At 37.6% G+C, this 21,077-nt stretch overlaps 1 protein-coding gene across 1 annotated transcript in view; it reads right to left on the bottom strand.

Annotated features, from left to right (window-relative positions):
- DPH6 (diphthamine biosynthesis 6) overlaps positions 1-21,077 on the bottom strand; it is a 178,529-nt gene that overhangs the window by 77,533 nt on the left and 79,919 nt on the right. The window contains exon 4 of the mRNA XM_017894294.1: positions 457-530. Within this exon, the coding sequence (XP_017749783.1) occupies positions 457-530 (74 nt within the window). The remainder of the gene's footprint in view (positions 1-456; positions 531-21,077) is intronic.

The following is a 21,077-nucleotide window of genomic DNA, read 5'->3' on the forward strand; positions in this document are numbered from 1 at the left end:
TCAATCATATAAATATTTTTGGACAAGAACTGAATTATATGAACCAAAGAAGAGATGACGCCTTAGTAAGCACTTTTTTTCTTTAAAATATTACTGTATTGATTTTATTATCTCTTGATTTTTATTACAAATGATGAGTTAAAAGAGAGTAACAGGATATACTAAATCAAATAAGAAAAAAATGAAGATAATACTTCTCACTAAAAAATCTGTCTCAATTCTATGATAGATTATTTTTCCTTACACGAAATAAGTTAGATTTTCTCATGTGTGATATAAGGATAGAAAAACGTAAAAGCATGACTTTTGTTACTGAGGTAAATATATACATTTAGTTCCATGGAGCACATAGACTACCAAACCTATTTATAATTTGAATACAATTATTGATTTTTCACTTATTCACAATCTTAAAACACGTACACTTTTAAAATTAACAAATTAATGTTTTCTTACACATTTTCCACTCGAATACGCTGATAGTCAGAAAGTATAGCACCTACTGATATCCCCTCTACTTCTTCTTTTTCCTGAAAATAAAGGAAAAAACCATAACTTTAAAAATAAAGTAACAAATGGCTCCACATCATGCTCTGAAAATTATAAATGAACTGCGTCTCATCTAGAAAACTACCTCAAAGCAGAGTAATTTACTGAAAATATAATCGACATTCAGAAAAAATTTACATATATTTAAATCATTCTCTCAGCTGTGAGAAAAATAATTATGGTTTTACTTAAAATTTAAATAACTAGAGATCCCTTTCCATGGAGAAAGCAAAGACTTAGGCAGCACTTCCAAAATGTTTCACACTTAACGTATTTTTAAAGACTCACTGATGTTCGATGGAAACTTTTGAGAAATTTCTATTTAAGGACACTATTTTCCGAGATTGAGTAACTTCTTTTAAAAATTAAGCAATGGCCTACATAGATAAGGGAGCACAATAATTTTTACATAAATCTTAGGAAAAAATGATTGAAATAGGAGTATCCAGAAAAGCAGAGATGGTAGAGGCATTGCCTGGATAACAGTATAGCACTGTAGATAAAGAATTCTGTCATGGGAAGGAAGCAATGAATTATTATCAACATAGTTGCAACTGAGAGCATCCAGCAGTATATCCGGCATGGTCCCACAGGAATGACAACTATCCTGTCTAGCACACTCATTAATGAGCTGGAGGAGAATGTAAATTCAAGTATGACCAAGTTTGCAGACGATACAAAGCTAGACTGGATTAAAAAGAAAAGAAAACAAGATCAATCAAGTACATGGATGGATTATGGACAACTTGGGGATTTGAAAGGACAGGTCCAAGATGAGATTTAATGTAAAGAAGTATAAGATAATACACTTAGGGAAGACTAATACACAATATGGGTGTAAACTAGGGAACTGTTACCTAGAAAACAGATATGAAGAAAGTGACTAGGGGGTGATTACTAATAACAAACTGAATAGAAATTCTCTGAATAAGTGTAAAAGAATATCCATCCTAGCCTACGGACGTACAAAAGAAACTACTTCAGAGAGATCGCTTCATTATGAATACTCTGGCCTTACCAAACTTGGACAACTAGAAAGAAAAACAAAAGTGTTTCACATAAAACAAAAGTTAATATTTCAAGTCATACTGAAATAACCCTGTGTACCTAAAAGGATGCCATAATAAATAAACAAAAATGTGCAAAAGGAATTTTTCATGTCTTTAAAGTCAATTGAAAATTTGCCCTCCGAAATGACAGAGAAATACCTGTCCAAATCACCCCAAAATAAAACAATTCTTTTTATCAGATAAGGTTTCAGGAAAAGAGCTATTTCCTTTACTTTCCTATTTCAGCAACTTTGTGAGAACATTTGCCTATAACCTTTCCCTAACCTTCCTAGCCATATTTGTTTTCATAAAAGTCATTGTATTCATTAGAAAAAGTCATAGCATAGAGTTCCTTATTAAGTGTAAATACAGTAGAGATTGGAGTTGTTGAATAATGTTATCAAAATTTTAGTTATATCCCTATATCATATAGATGTTTATCTGAAGTTCTGCTATAAAAATAATGAAGCACTAAATATAGACATATACGAGTGTGTGCATTTCTCCAGAGATCATGGAAACAAAGACAAGGGCCACTGGTGTTTTCTTCCTTCCCTAAGTCAAATTACTATTTTCTTTTTTTTAGACAGAGTCTCACTCTGCCGCCCAAGCTGTAGTGCAGTGGCACGATCTCAGCTCACTGCAACCTCCACCTCCCGGGTTCAAGCAATTCTTCTGCCTCAGCCTCCCGAGTAGCTGGGACTACAGGCACGTGCCACCACGCCTGGCTAATTTTTGCATTTTTAGTAGAGACGGGGTTTCACTATATTGGCCAGGCTGGTCTCAAACTCCTGACCTGGTGATCCACCCACCTCAGCCTCCCAAAGTGCTGGGATTACAGGTGTGAGCCACTGTGTCTGGCCATCAAATTACTATTAAAATAATAATTGGAATTTATTATCCATTTGCCATTCACTAGTGTGCTATGATTTTTATTTAATGCTCACCACAACCCTAAAACAATTTCTTTGTATACATGCATTCTCTGGCACACTCTTCTACTCCCATCTATTTTATTTCATGTATTTTTAAATTTTTATTTATTTATTTATTTAGAGACAGAGTCTCACTCTCTCTGCTGCCCAAGCTGGAGTGCAGTGGGGCGATCTCAGGTCCAGGGTTCAAGCAATTCTTTTGCCTCAGCTTCCAGAGTAACTGGGACTACAGACGTGTACCACCATGCCAAGTTATCTTTTTCTATTTTTAGTAGAGATGGGGTTTCACTGTGTTGCCCAGGCCGGTCTTGAACTCCTGGACTCAACTGATCTGCCCGCCTTGGCCTCCCAAAGTGCTGGGATGATAAGCTTGAGTCACTGCACCTGGCCCCATCTATTTTATTTTTTATTTGATAACACTTAACTAATCAGTACTAAGTAAATTCTGACTATTCTTCAACACTGAGCCTATATATAGATCATTAGTTTTATTTGTTCAATAATTTTTTTGAGGCCTCCTGGGTTCAAGTGATTCTTGTGCCTCAGCCTCTTGAGGAGCTGGGATTACAGGCATGCGTTGTGTCAGCAAGTCCAGCTAATTTTTGTATTTTAGTAGAGACAGAGTTTTGCCATGTTGTCCAGGCTGGTCTTGAACTCCTGACCTTAAGGGATATGCCTGCCTCGGCCTCCTCCCAAAGTGCTGGGATTACAGGTGTGAGGCACCACACCTGGCCCAATAATTGTAATTACTACTGCCTGGTAGAAATCTGGCCCTATTACTTACTAGCTCTGTGATTTTGAATGTTACTCAATTTCTCTGTGTCTGTTTCTTCATTTATAAAGTGAGGAAAAAAATATCAATTCTTATTTTCCAAGGTTATTGTGGAGGTTGAATAAAATAATTCAGGTAAATAACACAGTATCCAGCACCTAGTAAGCATTCAGCAAATATTTTCTTCTTTCATTATTATGATCTCTACTATTCCTATTACTTCTGTAACTACCTGTGTTACTACTTCTACTATTACTACTACTGACTACTACTACAGTCATCTCTCATTATCAGTGGGGGGTTGTTTCCAGGAATCCCCCCAAAATCAAAACCCACAGACTCTCAAGTCCATTATATAAAATAGTGTAGTATTTGCATATAACCAATGCATATCCTTGGATAAACTTTAAATAGTCTCCAGATTATTTATAATACCCCAATACAAGGTAAATGCTATGTAAACAGTTGCCATACTGTTTTTAAAATTTGTGTTTTTATTGTTGCATTTTATTTTTTATTGGTTTTTCCTCATAATATTTTTTATCTACAGTTGATTGAATCCATGGATGTGAATCCGTGGCTACAGCAGGCTGACTGTACTGCTACTACTGGATTAAAAACCTAACTCTTCCATTTTGACGGACAAAGCCCTTCACTAATGGGCTTTAACACTCTTTCTCATTATGACTTCTCAAGACGAGCCTACTAATAACCCTTGACACTCAACTCTAGATAGAGTTGCAACACAGTTTTCCAGCACGGTGAGACCTGAATAATCCAGGAATAAGAAAGACTTCTGCTGATTCCTTAATCATTCTGAACACAACTACAAACTTCAAACAAAGGGCAAAACAGATATTTAAAAGATAAAGATCTACCACATAGTCAACCTACGCCTTAGAAAAGACATAGCTAGGTTCAGGCCCTGATCCCTGACCCATATCATTTGGGAGAAAAAGTCAGTAAATAAACAATAGCAATGGAAGTGTCAGCAGAGAAAAAAAGAGAATGGCTACTAACATAAAGGATGTATTGAGACAGCATAAAGACAGCCAAATGAATCACCTTGTGTCATAGTTGAAATAAAACCAAGTGTGCTACAGGAAATTAGTAATATAGACTCTGGGACCCTATCCCTACAAATTTTTTAAACCAACTCAACTGAGTTATAATCATGTACAATCAACTGCATACAGTTAAAATGCATAATTCAATCATTTTGGATTGAAACCAGTGAAACTGGTACCATAATCAAGATAGACATCATTTCAGTTATTCCCAAACAGCTCCTTGTGCCCTTTGCAGCCCACTCTCCCTTCAAACCTGGAGAGAGACAAGGAGAGAACCTAAAGAATGGGACCAACGTTTCTACCTTAAATTACTATTAACTGAGAAAGAAAATATATACATGTTTTAAAAGAAAATACTCCATTTATTCAGTTTTGCATACGTTGTATTCCATCTGTTTGCTAGGTATCTTTGTGTGGCTCATACTGTCATAACAAAATACCATGTAGACTGGGTTGCTTAAACAACAGAAATTTACTTTCTCACAGTTTTGGAGGCTGGAAGTCTAAGCTCAAGATGCCAGCATGAATTCTCTGGGACTCTCTTAAGGCCTCTGTTCCTGCCTTGTAGATGGTGGACATCTTGCTGCGTCTTCACATGGTTCCAGGGGTGGCAGGAAGAAAGTACAAACTCCTTTCTGGTGTCTTTTCTTACAAGGATACTAATTGTATCATGAGGGTCTCACTTTCATAACCTCATCTAAACCTAATTATCTCCCAAAGGAGATCCAAATACCTTCCAAATACAATCACATGTGAGGTTAGGGCTTCAATATATGAATTTGGGGTGGAGGGCATAATGAGTTTATAGCACTATCCAAATAGATAAGACTATTAGGTACACTGAAGAAAACTCTGGTGCTCAAGAGAGCATAGGAATATATGTGGGTGTTGTCAACATATACCTGAAGCCACGGGAGCAAACAAGAACCTCAACGATAGGATATAGGGTGAGAAGAGGGCTGAGTGGAAGACCTTGGGGGTACACCAACATGTAAGGAGAGGCAGGAGAAGGAAAACCCAGTGAAGACATTGGAAAAGAGTGGTTGTAATGACAGAAGATACAATCAGGATAAAGTAATGGTGTGTGCACACATATACAGAAAATTTTGATGAAAAGGCAAGGACAAAGTAACAATATTACCGAGTACCCCGTATGCACTAAGATTTCTGTTAGGTACTTTGTATATCTTATTTCAGTTATTCCTCATAAGAATCCAAAATAATATTAAACTGATTTTATATGTGAAAAAACCAAGGTGATTAACCCATTCAAGTTAACAAAGCTGGTAAATAAAACACCAAGCCTTTAAATTAAGGACTGTCTACCAACCACAGCTGTGCTCTTTCTTACTGACATAGTACCATATGCTATAGAAACTTCAACAAAACCATTGTATTTTACCATTAGGGGGTTGATTATGACCATTTAGGAGAAAGCTGCAGTCATGATTAACAGAAAAAATAAACATTTGATGGAAAGACACATATACTGCCAGTTCTTCAAAGAATGAATTTCAGATCCTCAGAGAAAAAAAAGTATGATCAGTGAATGAGTATCTATTACTAAATTTAATAGAATTTGGAGATTTTAATTCATATTAAATTACATTCTTGTCATCAAGATAACCAAAAGCTAATCAAGTAGTAGAGACCAAAGGGGAAGAAAATAGAAATTAAAGATAATAATGTTAGTAACTGAGATGTCAGAAACAAAGACTGGACCCTAAACAGGCTGGCACATTGCTAAACCACAGGGGCTCTCTGACACAAGTGAAACTATTCAGCTTAGGCCATTATCACTATAAGTGATGATATACAAGTTCAACTCAGGAAATAAAGTCAGCAAGAGCATCACTAAGTATTAGAAACAGCAGTGCATAATGTCATTAAACATTTATATCAGTTACTGCTCTCAACAATGCTCTGAGGTAGATTATCATTATCTTCCTCACTTTGTAAATATGGGACATTAACAGATTCTTATGAAGTCAACTATGACCACATTAGAAAAGCAGGCATCACAGGCCCGTTTGTTGCTTACAATACTTTTCCTCCCCCATCTTTGTCAATGTGAATCACACCTGCAAGACTGCTGGGAAGTTAGTCCAGGCAGCTGTCTGACCTATGTCGACAATTTTAACAATAGAGAGGGCACTTCCTAAAGCAAACAGATACGCACAAACTGGTTAAAAAAAAAAAAAAAAAAAAAAAAAGGTTAATTACTAAAACTATTTCCACACCTCTCTGCAGGCAAAAGAACAGTTATTCCAAGAATTTATTCAGAAAAAGCCAACAAATATATCAATACAATGTTTAAGAATCCAAGAGCTGAATCTAGATGATCAACCATGGTTCTCAGAATACATTTATTTTTATTGATTGATTGATTGATTGATTGATTGAGACGGAGTCTCACTCTGTCGCCCAGGCTGGAATGCAGTGGTGTGATCTTGGCCCACTGAAAGCTCCGCCTCCCAGGTTCAAGCAATTCTCCTGCCTCAGCCTTCGAATAGCTGGGACTACAGGCACATGCCACCATGCCCGGCTAACTTTTTTGTATTTTTAGTAGAGATGGGGTTTCACCATGCTGGCCTCAAACTCCAGACCTCGTGATCCACCTGCCTCAGACTCCCAAAGTGCTGGGATTACAGGCATGAGCTACTGCGCCCGGCCAGAATACATTTTTGTTAATGTACAAAGAAAAGCCACAGCAATCTTCAAGTTCTTGCACTGAGACTGGGAAGCACTATGTAGTAAACAGCTGATTTTTGCAACTGGGAGTGCACGGGAGTGTGCGTGCACGTGCACAGACATGCTGTACATGTATAAGTCAAGTGCAGTCTTGGATTTTTTAAACAAAATGAAAGAAATTCTTAGTTGTGATCTTTTTTTTTTTTTCTTTTTTTCTAAGGAAAGGAAGACCAAGTCTTCTTTTGGAAGTATACATGGCACACTACTAATAGTGATGATACCCTGGAGAGTGGGAATGGGTGGAGAATGAGGGAAAGGGATATGGACTTCCACTTTTTACTTTATATACTCTTGTATTTCCTAAACATTTTTTTAAACCAAGAATATGTAAAAGGAAGCTTTAAAAAATTTACGTTGAAAAAAGAAAAACGGGGTAATACTCTTCAAAGAACCACTTACTCTCTTCTATAGAGAAGGAAAGCTGTATTTTCCCCCTAACATTCCAGCGTTTGGATATCCTGGGGAAAACACTTTTGAATTCTGATTTAGGCTGCAGATTCAACAAAGCTCTTGATCCGGCACATATACCCATCCCACACAGAAATCCTTCCATACTGCTCCTCATTTTAGGAAATGGCACAACATATATATTGTTATTCAGACCAAAAACTTTAGATTCACTAATGATTTCTCTTTTCTTTATGACATGCACCCTATCAATCAGTAGTTCTGTTAGCTTCACCTTCCAAAAATATCCAGATTCCAACCACTTTTCATCACCTCCACTACTATCATTCTAGTCCTAATGACCACCACCCCTTAATTTGACTATTACCATAGCTTCCTAACTGGCCTAAGTCCACTCTTCCTCCCTGCAGTCTATCTCCACAAACAGAGATCTTTCTAAACACAAGCCGCGGCATGAAGCTTCCCCAATTCCAAATCCTTCAGTAGTCGCAGCTACTCGGGAGGCTGAGGCAGGAGAATGGCATAAACCCGGGAGGCGGAGCTTGCAGTGAGCTGAGATCCGGCCACTGCACTCCAGCCTGGGCCACAGAGCGAGACTCCGTCTCAAAAAAAAGAGTAAAATTCAAGTTCCTTGCAGATAGCATTAAAGGTATTATATGCCTGGACCCTGCCAACCCCTCCGACATCACCACCAACTACTGCACTCCCAAGTATATACTCCAGTGATCCACACTGCAGTCCTTACTGCTCCTCAAACACACCTATGTTTGTTTCCATCTCAGGGTCTCTGGGCTTACCTTTCCCAGTGCCTGTAAAACATCTTCCCTAGAATTTATGTGGCTTGTTCCCTCACTTCTTCCAGGTCTCTGTGAAAGTGTATCTCAGAGAGGACTTCTCTTTCTAAAATATCCCTCCTATCCTTTCACCATCACTTGCTATGTCCTTGCCCTGGCTTTATTTTCTTCACGGTACTACCTAAAATTATATCATATTTTTAAAAATTAAACATTTATGTTTAAAATGTCTGTCTCAGCTCCATGATGGTACTTGGTCCTGTTTCCACTGTAATCTCAGCTCTAGAAAAGTACCTGGTACAATATTAAATAAATATTTATAACTGAATGATGTTGACTACATAAAACTACAGTATTTCTGTACTTAAACAATCACCTAAAACAAAGGCAATAAATAGAAATAAAATTACCATTTGGTAATATACATAACAAAGGGTATCTTTGTCTTTCAAATCAATATGGGATGAATTAACATACCAGTAGTAAAAATGAGGAAAGTATACATATATATTTTTTTCTTTTTAAAAATGTTTTATTATACTTTAAGTTCTAGGGTACATGTGCACAACGGGCAGGTTTGTTACATATGTATACCTGTGCCATGTTGGTGTGCTGCACCCATTAACTCATCATTTACATTAGGTATATCTCCTAATGCTATCCCTCCCCCCTCCCCCCACCCCACCACAGGTCCAGGTATGTGATGTTCCCCTTTCCGTGTCCAAGTGATCTCATTGTTCAGTTCCCACCTATGAGTGAGAACATGCGGTGTGTTTGGTTTTCTGTTTCTTGCAATAATTTTGGCTAAGAATGAGTGGTTTTCTCAGGGCTGGCACGCCCATGGTTCCTACAAAGGACAATGAACTCATGCCGCTTTTTATGGCTGCATAGTATGCTCGGCTAGGTGTATATGTGCCACATTTTCTTAATCCAGTCTGTCACTGACGGACATTTGGGTTGGTTCCAAGTCCTTGCTATTGTGAATAGTGCCACAATAAACATATGTATGTATGTGTCTTTATAGCAGCATGATTTATAATCCTTTGGGTATATACCCAGTAATGGGATGGCTGGGTCAAATGGTATTTCTAGTTCTAGATCCTTGAGGAATCACCACACTGTCTTCCACAATGGTCGAACTACAATCCCACCAACAGTGTAAAAGTGTTCCTATTTCTCCACATCCTCTTCAGCACCTGTTGTTTCCTGACTTTTCAATGATCGCCATTCTAACTGGTGTGAGATGGCATCTCATCGTAATTCTAATAGGTAATTTTTAAGAGAAGAAATACAAATAATTTCAACCTTTTAAAAAAACAAAAAATAAGCTAAAAGTAGATACTTTTTGTCAAACAGATATATATGAGTATGTGTGTGTGTGTGTGAAAAATCTGATGAACACTCAGATTAAAAGTTGATGAGTGTATGGGCAATTGCATGATCTCATATGCCACCAACGGGGCTGTTATTAGTGCAACCTTTCTGAAAAACAATTTTGTAGTATGTATCATGAACCTTCATGATGTTTATTCTCATAGTCCCAGAAATTTCAAATTTATATCCAGAAATGCAGTCTATAAAAATAATTGTAAATGTGCACAAGTTTATATATGAAAATATTTATCATATTTATATTCCACATGTAAGTGAAACAAAAATGAGAAAATCCTAAAATCCTAAACACAACGAACTGTGGTACATTTGGAAGAGGGAAAACAAAGCAGTCATTAACAGACATATTTTCAAAGGACATGTAATACAAGGAACTATTAATGATATAAGGCTAAGCGAAGCAAATGTACATAAAATACATACTGAAATATGTATTTTTTGAAATAGCCCTAAGTGTAGAAAGCGGACCAGAAATAGACCAAAGTGTAATAATTCTTTTTTTTTTTTTTTTTTTTTTTTTGAGACGGAGTCTTGCTCTGTCGCCCGGGCTGGAGTGCAGTGGCCGGATCTCAGCTCACTGCAAGCTCCGCCTCCCGGGTTTACGCCATTCTCCTGCCTCAGCCTCCCCAGTAGCTGGGACTACAGGCGCCAGCCACCTCGCCTGGCTAGCTTTTTATATTTTTCAGTAGAGACGGGGTTTCACCGTGTTAGCCAGGATGGTCTCAAACTCCTGACCTCGTGATCCGCCCGTCTCGGCCTCCCAAAGTGCTGGGATTACAGGCTTGAGCCACCGCGCCCGGCCCAAAGTGTAATAATTCTTATTTTTGAGTAGTATTTCATTTTGCTATTTTATTTCCAACTTCATATTTTAAGTATTTTTACAACCCATGTATTACTTTCTTAATTAGAGGGAAATTATATTAAAAATATACATATGGATATATATATATACATTCATCTCTTATCCCATGTGCTGGTAAGCTGTCAGACACAATCATTCATATATTTATCAAAAAGTAATTTTAAAAGTCCCACTTCGTGACAGGTCCTATACTAGGAAATTTAAAACACATTAGAAAACAGCACAGTTGATGTTCTTAAAAAATCAAAATCTAGTGATAGGAAATGCAGAGGAATGGACACATAAAGAAATAAGTCAAATGTCCGGGCGCGGTGGCTCACGCCTGTAATCCCAGCACTTTGGGAGGCCAAGGCAGGCCGATCACGAGGTCAGGAGTTCGAGACCATCCTGGCCAACATAGTGAAACCCTGTCTCTACTAAAAATGCAAAAATTAGCTGGGAGTGGTGGCACATGCCTGTAATCCCAGCTACTTGGGAGGCTGAGGCAGAAGACTCGCTTGAACCAGGGAGTCAGAGGTTGCAGTGAGCCGAGATCATGTTACAGTACTCCAGCCTGGCAACACAGCAATACTCTGTCTCAAAAAAAAAAAAAAAAAAAGAAATAAGTCAAATATGTGACATAAGTCTATATATATTATAACAGACGACAAGGGAGACAATTCTCGCCTATAGGATAACATCAGGAAATACTTCTTTTAAAAAAGTTATACTCCAGATACTAAACAGTCAGAAATGTTGATCCTTTGTCCTTCTAGATTATAAGAAAATAGATTCATGACAGATAACAGCTCCTACTGATGTCTTCCGACATCTTCCCTGACACAGCATTTATGTACAACATCTGACAAATATTTTTTTCAAAGAAACAAATCTGGTTCTAAAAAGAACTATAAACAATTTATCTGCCAACAAATCCTCACAATCCTAACTGTTGGTCTCCATTTGGGGGCTCATTGTGTGTTTGAATCTTCTATTAAACAACCAGTCAGTAAGGGCCTGATACATCATTAGTTCTATTCTAATCACCAAAATGTAGACCTGTCTATAAGAGTTTATAACCTAGTCCTAAAGATTTGTTAATGACTACTCTCAAAACCAGTGCACTAAAGTGTCAAGAACATACACACGAGGATGGAAATGGATTTCTACTATAAAATGTACCCAATGTTGTGTTATTCATATGCAAATTTCAGCCATATTACATACAGCTAAAAGGCAACCAATACAGAGTTTGAGATGAGGAAGACATTCAGCCATATGGTCATAGTGACCATTACAAGTTTAGCAGACGGGATTAAAGGTAGAAATCTAGACACAAATTAGGCTGTTGACTCAATATCCACTTGTCTCAATACTGAAATGCTGGCTCACAGAGCCAAGAAGGTAATTGAAAACAAGCTGTCCTTTCTTATAAATGAAAACTAGGCCTACTTATTACAAAGATAAGAAGATAAGCAGCTTGCATTTATCAGGGATATAATTTTCTTTGAAAAATGCCTCAGTTACCGGTTTTATTCTGTTAATGAGTTCCTGCCTGTGGAGAAAAGAAATGATCTTCTGAATTCAAAGTGTTTTTCATCTGAAGGGCATTCTAACATTTTTTAATACAAACCATTCATAAAAGAAGCACACTTGCATTATAGCTCTGAGTGGCAATATTTGGACTTCTGGTAACATGACATTATTAAATAAACATTTGTGAATGCCAGCGATGTTCTAGGGCCTGGATAACTAAGTGAGAAATTTATAGGGCAAGTATAGCATTAGACGCTTTTCCTTAAACTTCAAATTTTCACTTTGGTAGAATTACGTAAGTCTAGGCTAATAAAAATAACCAAAGAAATGAATATTATCTTAAAATAATTCTGAAAGTGACACTTAGAATTCCAAGTAATATATTCAAGAATCTAAAATATTGCTGGACTAAAGAAGCTTTTTTTTTTTTTTCTTAAAATCGTCAATATGAAAAAATTTCTAAGATGGAAAATGATCACCATCTGGAGCTCCCCCATTAAACAGTGAGCTCATGACAGAGTACTGGGTCACTAATTTGTAGTATTATTACCTCCCATTGTGGGCTTTCATTAAATAGGGGGAAAAGTTGTTAAGGCTGAAAATAAAATGACAAAGAAATTGCAGAAGGGCATAATTTGTCAGTTATATCCATTTAAAACAATGTGTTATTTTACTTCTAAGTCTCCATCTTAGTTGCAACAGTATGAAGTCATCCCAGATGAGATTCAACCTACATGTGAAACTAAATGGAAGTGTAGCACTACAGTTGTTTATTTTCCTTGAGTTTCTGAAGCAGTCTTTTTGCTAAAAAGATAAGGTGGGGCCAGGCATGGTGGCTCACATCTTTACACCCAGCTACTCTGGAGGCTGTGGTGGTAGGACCACCTGAGCCTGGGAGATTGAGGCTGTACAGTGACCCTGCCACTGGACCTCCAACCTGGGTAACAGAACAAGGTTCTGTCTCAAAAAAAAAAAAATAATAATAATTAAAAATAAATAAATAAAAGATAAGGTGATATTTTGAGGACTTCTGTGAAATGCCTAAACAACAGCAAGCAACAAAAATAAATAAGGAAAAAATTATATGGTTCAATCCTTTATTCTCCTAACTGCTTATTGGGAGAATAGAGTAACACATTCAAGAAGTATTCATTTCTAAGCACCTCAGTTTGGTAGTGTTTAATCTGTTCAGAAGCTGCTTTCTGAACTCATATTCTAAGCTGCTAAGGAAATGTCCTTTGATTTGTTTGAGATAATTTTAAAATGAAACCTATATAAACAGGAGTAAAATATTCTAAAATCTACACTTAAATCACTACTTCCAAGAAAAAAGTCGTTTATGTAACATTTCATTTGCAATAATAGGACCATATTGAAATGTATACAGTTATAAGATATTTAACAATGGGCATACATTCTAAGGAATGAGTCATCATGCTGTTTCATCATGTGAACATCATAGAGTGTATTTATATACATGTAGATGGTGTAGCCTACTATACACCTCAGTTATATGGTACAGCCTATCGCTCCTAGGCTACAAACCTGTACAGCATATTACTATGCTGAATACTGTAGGGAATTGTAACAATGGTAAATATTTGGGTATCTAAACATATCTAACCATAGAAAGAGTACAGTAAAAATACAATTAAAAAGATAAAAATGATACACCTTTAAAGGGCACTTAGCATGGTTGGAGCTTACAGGACTGGAAGCTGTTTTGGGTCAATCAGTGAGTGAATACGAAGGCCTAGGACATTACTGTACACTACTATAGACTTTATAAACACGGTATGCTTTAGCTGTACTAAATTTATAAAACAATTTTCTTCCTTAAATAATAAATTAACCTTAGCTTACTGTAACTTTTTTACTTTATTGCTAATTAACTTTTTAATGTTTAACTTTTTTACTCTTTGTAATAACACTTAGATTAAAACATAAATAAATTGTACAAAATATTTTCTTTATGTCCTTATTCCGTAAACATTTTCTATTTTAAAACATTTTATTTTCACTTTTAAGCTTTTTTGTTAAAAACTAAGACACAAGGCCAGATGTGGTGGCTCACGCCTGTAATCCTAGCACTTTGGGAGGCCAAGGCAAGCAGATCACTTGAGGTCAGGAGTTTGAGACCCGCCTGCCAACATGGTGAAACCCCCATCTCTACTGAAAATACAAAAACTAGCTGGGCGTGGTGGCACGTGCCTGTAATCCCAGCTACTCAGGAGGCTGAGGCAGGAGAATCACTTGAACCCAGAAGGTGGAGGTTGCAGTGAGCTGAGATCGCACCACTGCACTCCAGCCTGGGCGACGGAGTGAGACTCCATCTCAAACAAACAAAGAAACAAAAACAAACAAAAAAACTAAGAAACAAGCACATGAATTAGCCTAACAGAGTCAAGGTTATCAGTAACACTGTCTTCCTCCTCCATATAATGTCCCACCAGAAGGTCTTCAGGAGTAATGACTGGCATGGAGCTGTCATTCCTATAACAAGGCCTTCTTGCGGAATACCTCGGAAGGACCAGCCTGAGGCTGTTTTACACTTAATCTTTTTTTATAAGTAGAACTACACTCAAAAATAACAATAAACAGTCAATGCAGCAGATTTGTTTATACCAGTATCACCACAAACACATGAGTAAAATGTTGTGCTGTCTATGACGTTAAGATGGCTGTGATGTCAAATAGAAGATAGGAATTTTTCAGTTCCATTATAATCGTATGGAAACAACACCGTATATGTGGTCCTTTGTTAACCAAAACATTGTTAAGTGGCACGGGCTGTCTAAATAAATTTCAAATAAATTCCACAGTTCATAAAACTCAATTTTTTGAAGAATACTTCATTGGATACAAGTAAGGCTATTTCTCAAATTTCAATCTGCTTCAACATTCACTCAGCCAAACTGAATTTATCAAGAAACTATCTGCAAAGCATTGTGCTTATCATTTTACGCTATGCATTATCTCATTTTATAATCCTAACAATCCTTCAAGAGAGTTCTTATTAACTTCATTTTACAGAAGAGAAAGAGGTCAAGAATAGCTGCATAACTTGCCCCAGATTTCTCAATAATAAATGAGATGTAGAATTAAACACTAGGTAAATATCTGCAGGGAACAATCACTGAGCTGCCTATCCACCCCAAGTGAGTCACAGACCATCCCAGTCTCTGCCTCATAGTTCTTCTTCCATGCTCTTAAGCTAACTCTCTTGCCTGCTCAAAACCCTCCAATAGTCACATCTCACTCAAAATAAGCCAGATACCCCATTATCTCTCTATCCTCATCTACCATTCTCCCTTTCATGGTAGGAGCAAGGAAAATCTCTGGGGTGGGGGTCAAGACTAAGGAGCTAAAGCTTGAACACAGTCATGAAGAAAGAGACTTAAGCGACCAAATCTGTAACCCCAACGGACAGGATTATCAGAGGTTATGGGGCAGGTAACAGAAAAAGCAAAAAAGGGGGAAAAATACCTGGTAAGGATGGTGGAAAGGTTAAGGCTGGTGAAAAGGGGGCAATTAGCAAAATACGAGACTAAAGTCCAGGTAGAGGCTGGGCGCAGTGGCTCACGCCAGTAATCTCAACACTTTGAGAGGCTGAGGCAGGTGGTCAACAGGTGTTAGGAGTTAAAGATCGGCCTAGCCAACATAGTGAAACCCTGTCTCTACTAAAAGTACAAAAATTAGCTGGGCTTGATGGCAGGTGTCTGTAATCCCAGTTACTTGGGAGACGGAGTCAGGAGAATGGCTTTAACCCAGGAGGCGGAGGTTGCAGTGAGCCAAGGCCGCACCATTGCACTCCAGCCTGGGCAACAAGAGCGAAACTCCACTTAAAAAACAAACAAACAAGCAAAAACAATAAAAGGCCAGGCAGAAACCACAGCATGAACAGCATTATGTGCCATACATTGTAGGCCACGGTAAAGAATTTAGATTACATTCTGACAAGGAAGGAAAGGAAGAGTTACTGAGACAAGCATGATAACATAAATATTAGATTTACTTTTCTTATTTACTTTCCTTATTGCTAAATATATATAACATAGTATTTATAATTTTAACCATTTTTACGTGTTTAGATTTACTTTTCTTATTTACTTTCCTTATTGGTAAAATATATATAACATAATATTTACAATTTTAACCATTTTTAAGTGTAAAGTTCAGTGGCATTAAGTATATTGACATTGTTGTGTAGCTGAATTTAAATTTTTAAAAGGTTGTACAGGAGTATTGATCAGAAAAGTCTAAAGTTAAAAGCAAGGAATCCTAAAGAGATCTAAGTAAGAAATGATAACAGTCTAAACTAAGGCAGTAGTTACGACAAGAAGAGGGCAGATTCATGATAAGTTTATAAGGAATGATCAATAGATTCTGGTGGTATATGGCTGAGAAGGAAACCCAGAATGCTTCCAAGTGTTTGGCTTGGTCACTTGATAGAGAGCAATCACACTGATAGGAAACACACAGATCTGGGGAAGATGCTGAGTGCCAACTGGACACTGAATCTTATGTGCCCTTAGGTCCTTCAGTGAGAGGTATCCAGGAGACAATTGGTTATGGAGTTCAGAAAACAGGTATAATCAGGTAATATAAATGTGTCTACCAGTGGTAGCTGAAGCCACGTGAAGAGATATGTTAAAACAGTGAAAACATACAGACTGAAAGAAGAGGGTGAAGAATGAAGCCCTGAGAAGCTACATTTACTAAGTGGGCAGGGAAAGAAGTGTCTTAGAAGAAAACTAGGCCGGGCATAAAACTAGGCCCATGTCTGTAATCCCAGCACTTTGGGAGGCTGAGGAGGGTGCATCACCGATGTCAGGAGTTTGAGACCAGCCTGGCCAACATGGCAAAACCCTGTCTCTGCTAAAAACACAAAAACTAGCCAGGCATGGTGGTGTGCGCCTGTAATCCCAGCTTCAGGAGGCTAAGGCAGGAGAATTGCTTGAACCTGGGAGGCTGAGGTTGCAGTGAGCCAAGATCTCACCACTGCACTCCAGTCTGGGTGACACAGCAAGATTGTGTCTCAAAAAAATTAAATAAATAAATAACGAATAAATAAAAAACTAAGAACAGGGGGACAGATGAAAAACTAAAAGAAAGGGCTATCACAGACGCCAAAGTCAAAGAGGTTTTAAAGGGCAGAGTCTATAGTGCCAAGTATCACAAAGAAGTGAAGGAATGAAAAAAATGGGGATTAAAAACAAGAATAAAAAATGTTCACTGGATTTGGTTATTACTGACCTTGACAAGATAAGTTTTAATAAATTGATGTTGATGGGAACTGAACTGAAACAGGATTAAGAAAAAGGGAGATGAGAAAGAAAACAAATATTTTAAAAAGACTTGTGAAGAGATGGTGAAATTGCTAGAAAAGAATGTGGGATCAAGAAGAAAGGCAACATGTTTGATACTAAGTCAAAAGTAAGTAGCATGACTTATACAGGTTCACAAAACATGTTGGCAGCACCATTATGGAAAGAATTTGATAGGCCACTTCCCAATTCAGTGTTACTTCTGCTAACAAACAGAAACATTATCCAGTTCAAGAATAACAAAGCCATGAGAAAATGCATCTAGCTTCATAGTCTTTAAAAGTATGTAGTGAACTTAGAACAAAACAAAAACTCCTATCTTTAATTATACATACTGTTTTTTTTAACTTTTCCCTGAACATAACTTTATTATTATTATTATTATTATTATACTTTAAGTTCTAGGGTACATGTGCACAAGGTTTGTTACATATGTATACATGTGCCATGTTGGCATACTCACCCATTACCTCATCATTTACATTAGCTATATCTCCTAATGCTATCCCTCCCCCCTCCTCCCACCCCACGACAGGCCCCAGTGTGTGATGTTCCCCATCCTGTGTCCAAGAAAAACTTCTAAAACACTGTGTAACTTTTCTTCAAAAATATATCCAAAATTAAATTTATCTTAATTACTACAGGAGATGTAATTTGTGGTCACAAGAATACATAACTTAAAGTTAATTATTTAAAAAAAAAAAATAGAGAAATAGAAGACCTGAGTTAAAAAGCTCAGCTTTACAACATACACATTAACAAAATCTTGTGCACATTTCTTAACGCTCATCAACTTAGTTCCCTCATAAAATACAGATAAATCTAATTCATAGGGTTGTGTGAGGCAACTAATGTAACATGTGAAGGTGCTCAATCATAAAGAGTGATAAAAATATTACTTATTTCTCCCTTACCCTTCTGTGCTTCTGCATTTCTCTATTTCTGTCACCAGCATCACCCAGGCTTAAGACGTACGGGCTTCAGATGTAACATAAGACTCTCTCCGCTCTCTCTGGGGGCTTATCTGATGCCAGACAGATGTTGGAACTACAGATTCCCCACATCCAGTCACAAAGTACTAAAAATCAAGCATTTTCACTGCAGCGCTCCTAAATCAGACCCCCTCAGCTCTCCCTAGAATAAAGTCAAAGAAGCCATTGCTGCTCTCCCCACTTCTAATTACTTCTCCCTCCAATTTGATACAACTATTAGATTGATCTTCTTAAAATCAATCCCTCCACACCTTCCTACCTACCAAATAAATTTTTCCCTCTAATTTACCTTTATTTTCATTAAATCCTTTTCATTACCATCTACTATTTGGCTGAATACACTAATTTCTTACTTTGTTCCTACTCTTTGTTCATCCCTTTGTTCTTAACTCTTCTCTCCATTTGGAATTTTCTATCCATCCTCTGCAACCAATTGCTACCTACTGTAATCCTACTCCTTCTTCACAACCCATGAAACCACAATTTGATCTTACTGATCAGAAGTAAGCTCTCTCTCATTTAAATCCTTTATATCTCTTACTCTGTACGTTTCTTGATATACTTTACATATGTTATTTTCTGTATGTGTTCTAAGTTCTATTAGATTCTGTTAGCATCCACATAGCATGCAGTGTAATGCCTTATATTCAATTAAAAAAAAAGTGCATGAGAAGAATTCAGTCATTTGTGTGGGCCCCATAATAATAAATGTAAAGAATGGCCATTTATTTTAATTTATCATTTTGTGAAAATAATGTTGTGCTTTAGCTGTATTGTGCTACAATCACGCCTGTGAATAGCCACTGCACTCCAGCCTGGGCAACATAGCGAGTCCTCATCTCTAAAAAATAGACAAATAAAAACAAATAAAGTTGAACTTTGTAAGATCAGGACTTCAACGACTGTATCAGGGTCCAAAAGAAAAATAAAATACTCTAAATATTTTCTTAAAGGACAGGGAACTGATTACACAGGTGACAGAACTGAGAAACCAAACAGAGAGAGTGAAGGAACACATGGATTAACAATAGCAGAAACAGTTACTATCCTTTGCCTGCTGGGACGAAGAGTTTACCAGAACCCAGGAACCAGGTACCCTTGTAGAAGGAAGCTCAGTGGACCTGTCCAATAGAAGCTGGAGAAAGTAGCAAATCAGCAACAGCAGTAACTCTACCCAGACAGAGAGAGAGGGAAGAACCAGTTTTCCCCTCCTTGTGCCCTCCAATCTCCCCAGTACCTCCAACTGGCCAAATCCATAGCCAGCTAATGACAGTATGGACATTTAGCTGACTAAGCCCTCCTGGACACCAAACAGTAGCCGCACGGGGCTAACAATGAGTATGAAAGCAAAAAGGTGGCAAAAAGGCCCAAGATGAGCATAATAACTTTAACAGTATATAATCATTTAAGGAAAATTGAAAGATATAATAAAATAGACAAAATTAGCCAAGGTAAAATGTCTAAAAATCAGCAAGAGACAAGTCCCAACAGACTAATTCATGTGCTTGTTTCTTAGTTTTTTTGTTTGTTTTTGTTTCTTTGTTTGTTTGAGATGGAGTCTCACTCCGTCGCCCAGGCTGGAGTGCAGTGGTGCGATCTCAGCTCACTGCAACCTCCACCTTCTGGGTTCAAGCGATTCGTCAAATACAGTCTCGCTCTGCCGCCCAGGCTGGAGTGCGGTGGCCGGATCTCAGCTCACTGCAAGCCCCGCCTCCTGGGTTTACGCCATTCTCCTGCCTCAGCCTCCCAAGTAGCTGGGACTACAGGCGCCCGCCACGTCGCCCGGCTAGTTTTTTTGTATTTTTTTTTTTTTTAGTAGAGACGGGGTTTCACCGTGTTAGCCAGGATGGTCTCGATCTCCTGACCTCGTGATCCGCCCGTCTCGGCCTCCCAAAGTGCTGGGATTACAGGCTTGAGCCACCGCGCCCGGCCCCAACAGACTATTTTCACTCAGCAAATAATTCAACAAATATTTGAGTTCCTACATGCTCTGTATTCCAGATAGAGCAAAACGTAGGAGACATCATCCCTACCTTCATGGAGCTTAACATCTAGCAAAGACGTTCCAGAATACATAACCCTTAACAAACAAGATGTAGTAAACACATCACAAAATTCAGTGGTATCCAGTATCACCACATGAAGGGTTAGGAATTGTGGGCTACCACCTCTACTTAAAAGTTTCTTTTGATTCTCTTAGGGATAAATCTGGAAAGTAATAGAAGCAACTTCAATGACTAGACTCAATACGAAAACTTAGTGGGAGCAATCTCTAAGATGCTCGGTTTCAAACTATGAAACACCTTGCTAGGAGCCAGGGGTAACAACGGAATCCAAGTTTATATAAACCTAATTAACAACTGCTATGGATATTATTCAATAAATAGCAATTGTCTCATTTTTATATAAAGCCCATAACAATCCCGGGAAATAAAAAAAGTCCTGGTACCAGCTTTAAAGATGAAGCAAATACTGTGATTTGCATTCATTTACCAAATAAATCAGAGGCATCATTACTAGGAAAAGGACTCCAATCCACATCATTCAATTATGTGTTCCTTTCATTAAGGGAAAGAAAGTAAAAGCTAGATCAGAAGTAACATAACTATGTTAAAACCTATCAAGCTTCATTCTCCTTATAAACATATCTCTTCAAAAAAA

This window comes from Rhinopithecus bieti, unplaced genomic scaffold (genome assembly GCF_001698545.2).
Source record: "Rhinopithecus bieti isolate Rb0 unplaced genomic scaffold, ASM169854v2 scaffold_23748, whole genome shotgun sequence".
Taxonomy (NCBI): domain Eukaryota; kingdom Metazoa; phylum Chordata; class Mammalia; order Primates; family Cercopithecidae; genus Rhinopithecus; species Rhinopithecus bieti.